This window comes from Chionomys nivalis, chromosome 9 (genome assembly GCF_950005125.1).
Source record: "Chionomys nivalis chromosome 9, mChiNiv1.1, whole genome shotgun sequence".
Taxonomy (NCBI): Eukaryota; Metazoa; Chordata; class Mammalia; order Rodentia; family Cricetidae; genus Chionomys; species Chionomys nivalis.
This window is the reverse complement of record NC_080094.1, coordinates 22,278,411-22,293,712: the sequence shown is the minus strand read 5'-3', so window position 1 is coordinate 22,293,712 and position 15,302 is coordinate 22,278,411. Positions and strand designations below refer to the sequence as shown.

At 51.1% G+C, this 15,302-nt stretch overlaps 1 protein-coding gene across 2 annotated transcripts in view; it reads left to right on the top strand.

Moving 5' to 3' along the window:
- Positions 1-15,302, top strand: part of Mmp24 (matrix metallopeptidase 24) — a 43,203-nt gene that overhangs the window by 24,410 nt on the left and 3,491 nt on the right. The window contains exons 5-8 of one of the 2 annotated variants that reach the window (XM_057780948.1): positions 8,361-8,522; positions 10,608-10,822; positions 12,360-12,498; positions 14,288-14,554. In XM_057780948.1, coding sequence (XP_057636931.1) covers positions 8,361-8,522; positions 10,608-10,822; positions 12,360-12,498; positions 14,288-14,554 — 783 coding nt within the window. Of the gene's footprint in view, positions 1-8,360; positions 8,523-10,607; positions 10,823-12,359; positions 12,499-14,287; positions 14,572-15,302 lie in introns of both variants that reach the window. The other variant, XM_057780949.1, reaches the window with a different exon arrangement.

Sequence of the window (15,302 nt, the reverse complement as noted above, 5' to 3'; positions counted from 1 at the left end):
ATGACTTGCCCTGCACCGCTGTGACTCTGCGGATCCCCGCAGAGCAGCAGTCAATACAGCAGTGATAGCCACTCGTCTTTAAAGAGTTCATCCATATGAACTAAGACACTTGCTTAGCAAATGGGAATGGACACAATGTTGTGCCCGCTGAAAATTATTTTATATTATATTCATTTCATTGTATGTGTGTACATTGTACATTGTGTTCATGTACACGTGCCACAGCTCTCATGTGAAGGTCAGAGGACAACTTGGAGAGGTCAGGTTTCTCCTTCCATTATGTAGGTCTCAGGAATCAAACTCAGGTGACCATGTCTGGTGGCAGGTACTTCTTTACCTAGTGCCATCTCACTGGCCCAATAATCTCTTACATTTGCATAGTTATTTGTGGGGTGAGTGTGTACTATGGAGAGTTCAGAGGACAACTTGTGGGAGTCCTTTCACTCCCTCCCAGGTAGAGCCTAAGGCTTGAACCTGGGCCATCGGGCTTGGAAGCAAGTGTCTCTATCCACTGAACCATTGCGCCGACTGTTATGTCCATTTTTAAGATGAAGAGCTCAGGGCTCAAATGGCATAACTGGCAGGCAGCAGTGCTAGAGCTCAAACCCTAGTTCAACAACACCCTATGAAAGCACTAAGGGTGTAACTCGGTAGGGTCTTTGACTAGCGCTAGGGTCTTTCATAAAGCCCCAGGTTCAATCCCCAACATAAGCAAGGAGTGGTAGGTACATATCTGTAATCCCAGAATACGGGAAGTGGAGACGGGGGACAAATTAAGTAATCTCTAAGGTCTCTGTCAATGCTGGTGTGACATGGCACAAAGTCCTGCAAAGACCAAGGGGTATGCGGACATTTAATTAAGGGAGTAGGTGGAGTCTGCCCTCTGAAACCCAGTCAGGTGTCTACCATAAGGCAGGCTCTAGTGATGGCTGCAGCACAGGTGCCAAGAAAATGCAGCAAGAGTTAGGAGAAAGGAGGGACAGCGGACTCAGCCTTTAGATTATAACAGTCAGTAGTTAATGGGTGTTAAGGCTCTAAGGCCCATACCAAGTGCCTCCCATGCATCATGCCATAAGTAGGTATGACAGATCGGCAAACAGAAGCATAGAGAACTATTAGTGAGTGGTTGAACAAAGCTTTGAATTTGGTATTATAACCCTGGAGGCCACACCCTCACCCACCGCACTGAGCTTCCGTGATTCTCAAACTTCAGCGCCTATGACAATCACCTAGAAACTTAAGAATGCAGAGTCCAGTCTTGAGAGACATCCTCCAAAGTTTCCCTACCCAGCCTGGTCATGAGAACCACCAAGGGTCTTTTTAGAAACATGGATTCCTGGGCTGTGAGAGATGGCTCAGCGGTTCAGAGCACTGGTTGCTCTTCCAGAGGACCCGGATTCAACTCCCAGCACCCACAAGGCAGCTCACAACTGTCTGTAACTCCAGTTCTAGGGGATCTGACACCTACACACCAATGCACATAAAATAAAGTCAAATGAATCATAAAAAAAATTCTCAAAAAGAAAGACACACACAGAGAGACAGAGAGAGAGAGAGAGAGAGAGAGAGAGAGAGAGAGAGAGAGAGAGAGAGAGAGAGAGAGTCCTGATCCTGGAGATCAAGCTGGGAAAACACAGGACACCTGTTCCTGCCTTGGTGCCACTTGGTACAGGCAGGCTCTTCGCGGTCCCTTCCCTCAGAAGCCATGTCTGGCATAGTACATGGGCTGCTCAATTGGGGACTCTCCAGACCACCATGTGAGTTGGGGTTCACTCCTCTCAGCATCAGTCCAACACTGGTCCAGGAGATGCTTTGGCCAAGGTACAGTCAGGGTGATAGGAGACTGCTCAGTTTCCTCGTCCTCTTCCCTCTTCAGATTTTTGTTCTGTTTCCTGCAAAGCTCTGTTTCCTCGGGCTTGGCGGTCATCTCTCCGACATCCTGGATAACTGTCCTGCCCTTGTGCACCTTTTCGTTATCTTGTTCTTGTTTGTGGACTAGTGTCAACAAACGGCCGTGACGACTGATAAGACCAGGGAAACCTCTATCATCTTCAGGCCCTGTTGTGTGCCAGGCACCGATAGCTGGAAAGGTTTTAGTTTTAGCTTTAGTTCTGGTAAACACAACTGAACTTTCAAAGGGCTATTTTCCATGGAGGTGCTAGGAAGAAACACCTCTACCTCCCTTTCTGCCAGGCCCCAGGGTCTCAGCCTCCAGTCCTAAGAACTGGTGTGGGGGGTGTGTGGGAAGGGCTGGAGCCCGTGAAGGGCAGCATTGCAGCTCCCTCCTGACTGATCATCCCATCTTTAACGAACAACCTCCAGCTCTGATAGGAATTCCCAGAGAGCTAATGCCTGCTCTGGACAGGCGACAGGATGTTGCTCTATAAAACCAGAGGCAAACAGAGAAGTACAGCAATATATTCCTGGCTGGGGGCACGGGGATGAGCCGGTGAGCACCTCCCCAAGACGAGTTCTAGAGAGAGGAAAGGAACCACAGTTTATTGAGCACCTGGATAATGGTGGCATTTGACGTCCACAGAGACTCAGTGAGGCTCTCCTGGGTACTTTGGTCTGATTATCGACTTTCTTCTTTCATTATGGGACATTTTCAAACTCTCTAAAAGAGGGAGACCAAGAAGGACCCTGGATCACAGTGCTCTGCTCCAGCGATCAACACTGTTTTCCTCCTGTGCCCACCCCTTCCACTTTTATTTCGGGACGGAGGTTTTGTCTTTATTTTATGTGTATGGGTGTTTTGCCTACATCTGAGTGTACCACAAGCAGAAGAGGGTGTCAGATCTTCTGGAACTAGAGTCACAGATGGTTGTGGACTGCCATGTGGGTGCTGGATAATGAACCCTGGTCCTCTACAAGAGTAGCAAGTGCTCTTAACCACCGAGTTATCACTCCAGCCCCATGGCTGATGTATTTTAAAGAAAGAAAGGCCCAGGTATAATATCATTTTATATATGACTACTTTAGGGTGCCACTCTAACGAAGACCGAATTTTAATATAACCACAAAATCAGTATCAAACTCAACAAAAGTTAACAACTGTTTAGAATCTAATGCCCGGAGCACTGGTAAAGTGTTTGCCATGCAAGCATGAAGACCTGAGTTCGAGTCCCAAAACCCCTGTCAAAAAGGTGTGGTGTCATATGCTTATAATCCCAACACTGGAGAGACAGAGATGGGAATGCCTGGGGCTTGCTGGCTAAGCAGCCTAGCCTGATCAGGAAGCTCCAGGTCCAAGGAGAGACCCTGTCCCAAAACACAAGATACAACAATACTCAGGGTTGACTTCTGGCCTCCACATACCCACGCATGCTTGTAGGCACACATACAAACATACACACACATACTCACGCACACTTGTAGGCACACATACAAAAACACACGCACGCTTGTAGGCACGCATACAAACACACATGCATGCTTGTAGGCACACATACAAACACACACACACTTGTAGGCACGCATACAAACATATGCACCCACATACACACACTTGTAGGCACACATACAAACATACACACACATACCCACACACACTTGAAGGCACACATACAAACATACACATTCACACACATACACATACTCATAATATCTTATCCAGTGATAGTGTCCCCAATTACCTCAAAAGTGTCTTTTACAGTTGTCTTTCAATTTAAAAATACCCCCGCCCCTACATTTCCCTGTCTTGTATGGAAGAAGCTGTCCTGATTGTAGGCATTCACTTGATGTAACTCAGGCTCACCTTTAACCTATCTCTCTCCTCATGGTTCCTGAGTATTACAGAGTACAGCAGGCCTGACAAGGCTTAGGTTCACTTTTGGGCAGGATCGTTCCTTGGTAGTATTGATACATTCTGTTCACTACATCAGGAAACAGGTATGATTCAAGCTGTAATGTTTAAAAATAAAAAGAAAGAAAGAGAGAGAACCAGTATAGTCTATATCTGAACTCAAACTTCCTGAATCACAATTCTCACTGCTCCAGTGTTTAAAAGATTTCTTAGATTCACACCCATAGTTCTAGCACTCGGGGACAGAGCACCATGGGATACAGAGACGCTGTCTGGGAGGTGGAGGGAGGAAGGTGAGACAGGGAAGGTGGCTCAATGGGCCAAGAGCTTGCTGTGCAAACATGAGGACCTTCGATCCCCCAGTACCCACATAAAAGCCAGCTGTGGCAATGTGCGTCTGTAACCCCAAGCTAGGGGACAGAATCACGCAGATATTATGGGCTCACTGACCAGCCAGTCTAACCGAAGCAGCGAGCACTGGAGAGATACTGTTCCCAAATAAATAAATGGAAGTGTAGACCAATAGAAAATTCTTGACAGCAATCTCTGGTTTCTGCATGCATGCCCCACAGGTAAGCATGCCTGCACACATGCATATAACACACACACACACACGGCTCTCCAGAGTGCCACTGATCTGGGCATGTGACTCTCATTCCACTGCAGTGTACAAAGGAGCAAGCTAGCCCACCACACCTCAAAGCCATTTTCATTAAACTTTCTCTCCCCACGTCGTTCAAATGAGTCAGCCAGTGAAGTCAGCTCTTCCAGGAGGGGACCCAGCCCTCGGCATTCCTTCCTAGAGGAAGGTGACAAGTCAGAGAGCGCCTTGGTGACCACACCCTGCTTCACGGGACAGCGCCTTTTCACACCTAGCTCACAACTCATCCCCAGTAGGGGAGGCAGGGATTATAATCTCCAGTTTACAGATGACAAAAGTGAAGCTCTGCTGGGGGGAACTGAGAAAGTCACACAGTTGGAAAGCGGCAAAGCCAGATGTGAAAGCGAGATGCCACATTTTTAACTGTCCCCGCAGGGGTCTGCAGCGGGTGGTCCAGGGACAGTACTTGGCAAATTACATTTGTTTTGGAATTGTCCCCTCTTGGGTCCTGTCACCTTACCGTGTCAGACACAGAAACCGTCAGCCATTTTTCTGGGGCTACTGCCTCCAAGAAGCTGAGTCTTGGGACAGGATACATGCCCGTGGCTGTGATTATTGAAGGCTGGAGAGTAGCCAGTACCTAAAGCTGCCTGAGATTCAAATGCTGGCAGAGTGGAGAAGGCAGTATTCTCGGCCAGCTGGGAGAGCCAGGCTGGTTTCCTGGGAGATGATCACTGGGGTGAACTTTAATGGAAGGTGGAGGGGACACCGCTGAGGAGAACTGCCTCGGGGTGGGTGCTACTGGAGTTAGGAAGATGGGGATCCCCAACAAGGGAGAGGCAAGGTCCAGCAGAGAAGCCAAGCAGATTGCCATGCTCCGAGGTCCAGAGACCTCCAGAACACACACGCTTGGTGACATTGGTCCTCTCACAGCCCAACATGGCAGTGGTAATGAGTAATGACCCATCTGTGCCAGGACCTGGGGTGGCACTTTGTTTACCTTGACTCATTAGTCCCTGTTCTTAGAAGGAAGGCAGCCATTATTCGCTTTGCCGCAGAGAAAGGGCTCCTCAAACGCCACACCACTAGGACATGGCAGAGCCGCAGAAACTATATTCTAATCACTCTGCTACCTGCCTCCCTCCCTTTGGGGAGTGAAGACCCCAAGAGCTTCCTCTCCATGAGGCACTAGGTTCCTCTCCACAGCTGACCCTGCCCCCATCCCTCTATGTCCCCCCACAAGCTCAGGGTGGCTGCCCTCCCCACCTTCTCCCCTCTCCTCCCCAAAGCTGCCCTGGTTCTGTGTAGTAGGATGCTGCCTTCTCGGCTCTCCTCTTCCTTTTGGTTCTGAGAAGAAACCTACAGGCCTCTTTCCTTCAAGGGATTTCACCGTTCACAGAATGGGCACAGCCAAGAACAAAGATTGAGAGTACCACTGGCCCCCTGGCTCCCTGCTGAGGTACCCATGGATGGTCCCATGGAGAGACCTGGTCAGGAGAGAGCCCCTGAACAGCGTGTCCAGGTGGAGCAGCAGGCCGGGAGCAGAGCCAGGCCAGGCCGCAGGGAGCTGAGCTGCCTTCTGCCAGCTCCAGCAGCCACCTTTGTTTGGAATGAAGCTAAAAGATGAGCTCACTGCTTCCCTGCTGCTGGAGGGACCAGGACCTGAGGAAGGAGCTGGGGGCAACCTGGCTTTCTCCTGTCAGCCTGCCTTTCTCAGCAGAAGGCCAGCCCAGGCTTTTGGCTAAACTTGCAGTGATCTTGCCCATCCCCCATTCCTCTCCACTGTTCAAAGGTGGCATCATGGATAACACCGTTGGTGTCAGTGGAGAGTCAGTCTGAGTCTGGCTTGCAGAGTCCTTCTCTTTTCCCAAGCCCTTACTCAAAAGGCCGGACGGCTTCCATCCTCATCTGCCTCTCCCGGGGCCTCGGTAGGCTGGGGGAGGGCAATTCTGCCAGGGATATTAGATCTAGAGTGGGCAGCAAGGTTCTTGACTCCTGGTGGCCATCCTGGATTTCAGAGTAGCAGAGAAGGACTGAGACATGCCTAGAACTAGGAGATAACAGTCATGCCGCGCCTGTACGGCCTGGAACCGAAACCAAGCGAAGGACATCAGGATTGAACACACATCCACCTCTCTAGTTACTGGTAGAAGAAGCTCTTTATTGAACAGCACCATGGAGGTTTTATACCTAACACAGCCAGGTGGGCCAACAGGTGTTTATACCAAACCCAGTCAGGTGGGTCAACAGGTGAAGACCTCATCGCCTGATCCTCGGTCAAGGCCAGGGCAAGGCGTGCTCAGGAAGCAGGGTTGGTAAACAACTTTGACACAGCTCTCAGAAGCTCAAATCAAAAGGTCACTAGCGGGGAAGAGCAGCTGGAGGCCAGGACTCCAAATGGTCCCTACAGAGGCAGATCTCTGGGGTGAACAAATCTCAGACATATAAGCAGGAATTTATAACTGAGCAGAGAGGAGCCAAATATAATGCCCTGCCCAACTCCTTGGCCACTTTCTTTCCCAATACTATGGTTACTTAATGCCTACAAATTCAGGCCTTGACCTACCTAAGGATTAAAATGGAAACTGAAGGGATCCAGCTTTAAGAGAATCTGGTTGCTGAAACCCAACCTTTCTGGCTAATGGACTCATTCTGGTCCAGCTCATGTGTTTTATGCCATAGCAACAGAGCAACCATCCCTGACTATGCCATGCATTTTATACGTTTTTGTTACTCAGTCCTCGCCCAATGAATTAAGTCCAGCTTCGTTCTACAAATGAGGACGCTGAGCTTGAAGTGCTGGCCTGAGTTCAGAAAGCTTGTAGGCACGGAACTGGAAGTGAAGGTGATCTGTCCCATCGCAGGGTGCTCAAAGCCACCACACTTCACTGCCCCCACCACCACCAGTTTCATGTTCAGGATCCTCTGTCCCTCTTCCAGCACCAAGCTCCCACTTGTTCTCAACTCCGCACCTTGACTTTGGCTCTAGGACTAGGGTCCTGCTGCCCTACACTGAGCCCTGGGCACATCAGGCCTCTTGAAGATGACTACCCACCAGTCACCCAAGGATTTCCTCCTCTTATCTTGCCGTGGCTTTCTTGATTCTGCCAACCAGCGCTCCAGTACCTGTATCCCACCTTCTGAACTGATCCCATTGATCTACCTGCCTCAGGTCTCCTTTGCTTCTAATCCTCTCTCCAGTGGTAACCAGGGTGACTTCACTGCGCCTCATCTCCTCTCCCGCTATCCCTTCCCCCTCACTGCTCCCCCCATGGTCAGGAAACTGATCCAGATTCCTTTGTAGGGCATCACAGAGCCCTGCCTGCCAGCCTGGCTGACCTCGTCTCTCCCTGGCCCTCCCTTTGTGCTTTGTTCTAGAGCCAAGTGGAATGAACTGCTTGTCCCTGGACCTGGTTTATAGCATTAACTCTGCCAGGAAGGCCACTCCACCCTCTTCCTCCCTAACCCTAATCCATCCTGCAGACCCTTGTCTCACCTGTCAAGACAGCCTCATCCTTACAGTGTCCTCCCTGAGCGTCTTCCTCCAATCCAATCAGGACTTAGCAGCACAGACATGTAGTCCCAGATACTTGGAGGCTGAGGCAGGAGAGTTGCAAGTTCAAGGCCTCAAAATGAAAAGAAAAAGAGGTCTGGGGACATTGCCCAGTGTTTTATGCAAGGCCCAAAGGTTTCTTTAAAAGGAAGTTCTCAATCTTCACACACATTTGTTGTTAAAGCACCCGAGTGCTGAGATACTGTGTAGCCTTTGTAATTTCTGCATGTACCCCTCTGTACCAGGAGGTACATAGGCAAAGATTGTATTTGATTTCTCTATGTTCCCCAGTGTCCAAATGAAGGGCAGGGGCAGGGGATATGCTAAGTGTTGGGCCTGCTAAGTAACAGACTGACTAATACTAAGTGGGCACCCTGGGCACCTCCTGTTCCTCTCTCCAGGCAACGACCTCTTCCTAGTGGCTGTGCATGAACTGGGCCACGCACTGGGACTGGAGCACTCCAATGACCCCAGTGCCATCATGGCACCCTTCTACCAATACATGGAGACGCACAACTTCAAGCTGCCCCAGGATGACCTCCAGGGTATCCAGAAGATTTACGGTGTGTGTAGTGGGAAGAAGGGGGGTACTGTTGTTATCGCGAGCATGTTGTGTGTGGCAGGTGTGGGGTCAGGAGCTTTGCCGCTATCGGCATGCTGCTGTGTCTCTGTGCTGACTTCGATGAAGTCCCCCTAGTACACTGGGAAACCTAGGGGAGGGGGTTTAGCTGTGACTGGGAAGGGCAAAGTGAGAGGAGGCCTACTCGCTCCCTCTTTTCTACCCTTTTCCACCCACCTCCCTGTCACCTCCCATCCTCCATGACCTCCTTTTACCATGGGGACCGGGCACACTCTGGGTGCCTCTAACCTAGGAAAGTCACACATCTGCCTGAGTCATGGCGATAAGTATTCTGACCAGAGCTGTGATCTTAGGGGAAATGAGACGCTAGCATGCTGTCCTCAGAAGCTATGAAAGCCTCCCATGTACAAGTCACGGGGGCGTGGAGGGTCTAGTCCGGTTAGTTGAAATGAGAGACCAGTTCAGTTGAGCAAATGCTGGCCACCATAGCACGGGAGCCGGGGCTCCCTCCGGAGGAGGTACAGCAGCAGGATCACAGCCAGTGAAGCAGCGGGGCGCAGGGTGGGTAGCCAGTACCACAAGTTCCTTCAGAGGTGGAATGGGCAGGATCTGCTGACAGATCAGATGTGGGAAGCTAACAACAAGGCTTCTGACTTTGCTATGGGCGTGGTTCAGCTGGTAGAGTGCTCACCTAGCATACAGGAAGCCCTACATTTGACCCGCAGACTACATGGACCAGGGATGGTAGCACACACCTGTAATCCCAGTCTTCTAGAGTGTGTTGAGAAGATCAGAAGTTCAATTTCATCCCCTTTGCTACATGAGGTGTTTTAGGCCAGACAGTGGTACATGAGACCTGTCTTTTAAAAAATGGTGCGGGGGGCACTCTGGTCTTTGTAATTGTAGGGTAATAGAATTCCTCAGTCTGCAGCCCACAGGCCAAGGCTGGGATATTCACTTGGGGGCCTCAGTGTACAATACATAGTTACTACTTACAAATAGCTGCCGAGATTGAGATGTGTAATAGTTAAACTGAAGTTTCAGTTCCTCGGCCATGAAGGACTGGTCCCTCGCTTCAGGTCCTCAGTAGCCACACGTGCCATGTGGCCAGAGGCAACCGTTTGACAGTGCAGGCATGGAACGTTTCTGTCACTACAGAATGTCAGAGGACAGCTCTGAGGGTCTTTAAAGCCAGGAACCCGGATGAGCCCTTAGAGCAGTGACTCTCAACTGGGTTGCCCTTGGGAAGCACCTTAGGATTATTTTTAAAAAACTGACATCCAGCCCTCACCCCAAAGATCTAAGTAAGGCCAGCTGAGAGTTCCCTAAAGATCAGGAGTTGTAGAACTCCCCTGGGGGGCCCCCCATCAGCTGCCCAAGTTACATTCCAAAGGGAAGGAAGAAAAGAGACCCTCAAGAGTACCCCACCTCTGGAGCAGGGTGCACCCCTCTAACAAGGTAGTAGAGCAGCCCCAAGGCTAAGAGTGCAGGGCCCTGGAGAAGGAGGAACATGGTTCAAGGCAAATGTTTCCAGAATCTTGCTGACGGGGGCTTCACCTGAGACCTTGAAGACATGCTGTCTCTGGCTCCACCCCAGGCGCCTCTGAGCCACAGCCTACGTTACCGACATGATTCATTCAATCAACAAAGCTAGGGCTGATAACCATTGGTTTCCAAACAGAGGTCACTGGTGATCTTGGCAAGTGGTTTGGGCGGAAAATGGAGCCGAAGCGCTATTGAAGTTGGCAAAAGACTGAAAGTGGTTAGGAATTAGAGTTCAGCCTGTGTGGAGGAGAGCAGCAAAGGAGGGGGTGGGACACTGGCCCTCAATTAGGACAGGTTTCTTCTTAAACTTCTTAAAACAGGAAAGACACCAGACTTGGGGATGGGAAAGTGAAGGTCCCTATCGAGTGGCTGCTTCCATCTAATTTCTCAAAGACAGGAGTTAAATCGGGGAGAGGGGACAGGAAGTCAGAAGAGACAGACTTGACATGGAACTGCCTACGCAGTGATGGGGCAGCGGTAGATGATGGCAAGGCCCTCTCTAAGACGCAGCCCCTCTCTCCAGGACCCCCAGCTGAGCCCCTGGAGCCCACAAGGCCCCTTCCTACACTCCCGGTCCGCAGGATCCACTCACCGTCTGAGAGAAAACACGAGCGACAGCCCAGGCCCCCTCGGCCACCTCTGGGGGACCGACCCTCCACTCCAGGTGCCAAGCCCAACATCTGTGATGGCAACTTCAACACGGTGGCCCTCTTCCGGGGCGAGATGTTTGTGTTTAAGGTACGGCCGGTGGACCAGTACCACCCAGAGTGTTCCTTTCTCCACAATGGAGGTTACTGCTCTATGTGGCCAGAACCCAGAGTCTCTTTCTGGTGCTGATAGGTTAATCAACTTGGTTCTACAGGGTGACAAGGAAAGAGTGGTGAGCTGACAGCTTCCAAGGAGCCAATCAATGCTCAGGAAAATGCTGGAGATGACTTCTGGTCTATGACCTTGACTAAGTCACCTTCTTTCTTCAGACCTCAGCTACCCAACCTGGGTAGTCATTTCTCTGACAGAGAAGGTGTGACGATTAATGCCTAGGAAGATGCATAACAGGGCCTGGTCAGGGGTGACAGAGTCTACAGCTCCTGCCAGGGCATGAGTAATGGGTACTGGCCAGGTTACCGCATGTTCCCTGTCCTGAGCCTGTCACGTGAGACAGGGACTGTCTGTGCATGGTGCACGACAGGCTTGGTCCTTGAGGAAACAGACTCTGAGATAGAATCTGGAGTGAGGGATTCTGGTTAAGGACCCTTAGAGCCAACAGCTGTGGGCAGGAGGAGAAGGCCAGGCAAGACAGAGGAAGAAGCTGAGGAGACATGGACCTGGTGCCACGGTCCCTCATGGAAAATTCTGGAGCTAGAATGGCCCATCAGAATCATTTCATGCTGAATGCAAAATGAAGCTAAAGCCACTGCAAAAGAACTGAGAGCCTAAAGCTGCCTGCTGGTACACTTGCAGCCACTGGGAAAATACTCTTCACCAAAGGGGACAATAGGTCTCTGGAACACTGGTGGCAGAGGAAGGCTACCCCATCTACTTTCTAAGGTCTCCCCCGGGAAGCTTTAAGCACTAAGTAAAAACCAGGCCATGTAGGCCTGCCCAGTTCTTCCTGTCACTGAAGCCTTTTGTCTTCCTTAAGACTCTGTGTAGGACGTGTTCGGTTCCCGGTACCCACATGGTGGCTCATAACTGCCTCTGACCAGTTCCAGAGAATCCAATGCCCTCTTTCTGATGTCTGCAGGCTCGTGCGCACATGTGATGTGCCCTACATACACTCAAGCACACACCCAAACACATAAATGAATTTTGGAAAATATCCTAGGTCTGTGCTATCTTCTGTGAGCCATATTCCGAGTATAGCACGCGTATTTCCCTGAGCCTCCCAGGAAGGTGCTCACAGGCAAGTGTGGATTTTATCCTCCCATTTACCACACTGGATCCCACAGACTGAGTCCCAGCCCAACTGCTATCAGCGACCTTCTGCTGCCCTCCCGTGGCCACTCCAGGCCTTGGCAGTTGCCTTTCTAGCCTTTCCGCACCTCTCCCACACCCATCTGCTGGGTGTCCCGTAGTCCTTGGACAGCAGGAGGTTTAAATGAAGAGTTACGTCCCGTCTTCTTTTACGAGCTGGAAGCAGCCGAAGGGAGACTGGGTCTGCGCCCCAGGCTTGGGGTTGGGTTGCTGGGCCTAAGCCCTGGGGCTGAGATCACTGGATTCAGAGGTAAGACCTGTCACCCGCCTTTCTTGTCTTCCTCCCCTCCCCCTCACCCAGGATCGCTGGTTCTGGCGCCTGCGTAATAACCGGGTGCAGGAGGGCTACCCCATGCAGATTGAGCAGTTCTGGAAGGGCCTGCCCGCCCGCATAGATGCAGCCTACGAAAGGGCTGATGGAAGATTTGTCTTCTTCAAAGGTAACGTAGGGCATTTCTGTGCCCTTTTGGAAGCTTCCTTTTACCCATCTAAACCAGAAGAGGTGGGGCGGGAAGTATGGGAAGCAGACGCCCTCCACGGGCAGACACTGACTTCTGCGTCAGATCCCCACAGGTAGGAAGTGGATCATCTGGAAAAGCCAAGTCAAGAAAGTGCCAGCATTGATGGGGTAAAAAATTCCACATCCATGAAGTACAGGGTAAGGCAAAGAAGACCACCTACCCAGCACTTGAAGGTCAATCTCACAGGTCTGTCAGCACCCAGACAGAGCAGGCCACATGGGGCGGAGATGAGCAGAAGGGGAAGGGAGGCTAACACGCCCAGCCTAGGCTAGCCCACTTCTGAACTTCTGAGTTGTTTTACAGTGGTAACCTTGACTTCGCCCCCCCTAAGCTGGGTGAAAGGCCAGGCAAACACACAGGGAACTGGAGAATGTGGCTGAATGTAGCCGAGTGTTGGAGGACAGTCCAAGGGCTCAGCAGCTCACCCTACAGCCACTGAGGCCCCACCTTGGAGAGCTAGAAGGGGCCTAGGAGAACCATTCCTGAAGAGTTGTGTTTGCCAGCCCAGAATTCAGTCTGGCCCAGCGGGCCAAGGCTGGAAACTCGCTACAGGTTTCTGAGTAGCATTGGAGAGGTGACAGGCGGTGAGGCAGGAAGGGTATTTCAGAGGATAACATTGTCCATGAGACCCAAGCCAGAGAGGAGCCGTGCAGCTAGAGAGCCAAGGAGGGCCGTGAGAAGCCTTGGGGCCTTGTGGATGGCTGAGTACTGAGAGAGGAAGGAAAGAAGCTCAGAGGTTAAACCCGCACTTCTGAGGGTCACTGGTAGAAAGGTGATCAAAAGGAGCCCATTTGGTAGGATGAGGAGCCCTGCAAACCCAATTCTGAGGAGCCAGGAAGCATGGCAGAGCACAGGATATGAGGGGGTGGGACTTAGGTCAAATGTCTCTGGGGCCAAAGCCTCAGAGAGCAGACGGGTGTGTGAAGCTCTGAGAGCCCCGAGCGGGTGTGTAAAGAGTGGCTGAAGCCCCGAGTGGGTGTGTATTGTTTATTATGAGCCAGCTATGTCAAGGACCAAGGAACCAGGATCATGGGAAACTGGCAACCTTCCCCATATAGGTCAGGCTTAGAATTGGTAAAGCCTTGTTGTGTTCCAGGTGAGAATGTTTGTGAACAGCTGACCAATGTGTGCAAAAACTATTAACTGTGTCTTCCTCCATCCTGAGACTGCTTGCCTATGGACACCTGCACCGACACTAACTCCTTCCCTGTTCTGAACATAATAAACCCACTGAGGTTCCGGGTTGTTCAGCAGTAGGTTCTGTGCCATTAGAGTGTGCACACACACACACGCACACACACACGCCTGACCCCAGCTTCAGGAAGTAGTCGTGTGTGATGCCACAGGAGTGATCACCGAAAGTGAAAGAGGAAGAAGACAAGTGGGTAGCCACGTATGGTGGCTCCACCTGGAGCCCCAGCACTTGGGAGACAAATCACTGGAAGTCTGAGATCAGCCTGATCTACAGAATGAATTTCAGCCTAGCTAGGGATAAAAAACAAGACTCTGTCTCAGAAAGGAATAACAAACCAAGATGAAGGGTCAGAGAGCCTGTGTAGCGTGGCACACATTGCCCAAAATCTATGATTGGCTTCTCGCTACACAAATCTGCTGGGCCAGGGGTTAATTCTGACTTTATGAATGAAAATGGGCCACAACTCCCGGCCCTGGGTGGCTCTTGAAGGCTGATTCCAGACTCCTCCCGCAGGTGACAAGTACTGGGTGTTCAAAGAGGTGACAGTGGAACCTGGGTACCCCCACAGCTTGGGAGAGTTGGGCAGCTGCCTGCCCCGTGAAGGAATCGACACGGCTCTGCGCTGGGAACCTGTGGGCAAAACCTACTTCTTCAAAGGCGAACGGTACTGGCGCTACAGCGAGGAGCGGCGGGCCACAGACCCTGGCTACCCCAAGCCCATCACTGTGTGGAAGGGCATCCCACAGGCTCCACAAGGGGCCTTTATCAGCAAGGAAGGATGTAAGAGCCAAGCTGAGGTGGGAATGGGGAGATAATTTTAGTGGTTCTCAAGGCCCAGATAAAGTCCCTGGGTATCAAGATTTGAGTAATGTAACTTGATAACACACAACTGGCCCACATGGACATGTTCGCATAGTAAATTAACCTGCACTGATGGACAGGGGTGCTTCAAGGTGCTTTTTCATGGGGTTTGAAGGCTAGGCTGGCAATCGCTCACCATGTGCCATCAGGGAGTGCCTAGTCTGTCTCCCTACCAGATTAGAAGCTTCTCGAAGGAGGTTCAGGCTTTACCAGGTGCAGAGCAAGCTCCCATGGCTGCCTGTTGATCTAGCTAAAGCAGTGACTCCTGGACAGGGCAGGCTGGGTTCACAGACCCCCACCACCACTCGTAAGGCTGGGCAAGGCAGTAAACTTTTCACAATCTGCCATCATGAAATGGGAATGATCAGGGCTGTGTGATAAAAGGCTGATAAGGGAATCACAGAGAACACTTAGCAAGAGGAATGCCGCCACCCAGTCTGCACCATGTGGAGGTTGCAGCTGTCCTATGATCTCATTAGTGCTTCCGTTTGTGTAAGAAGACAGGACTTGGTCATTCGCTGTACGGTGATTACTGAGAGCCAGTTTGTGTGGGAGGGCCTCAGGCCAGATGGAGAGTTCTCAGTCCAGTGACAGAAAATAGCATCGCAACAAAGTTAAAAGAAATAAACAAGGCAGAGAGTGCCACTCCTTTGTGGCTTTAAAAATG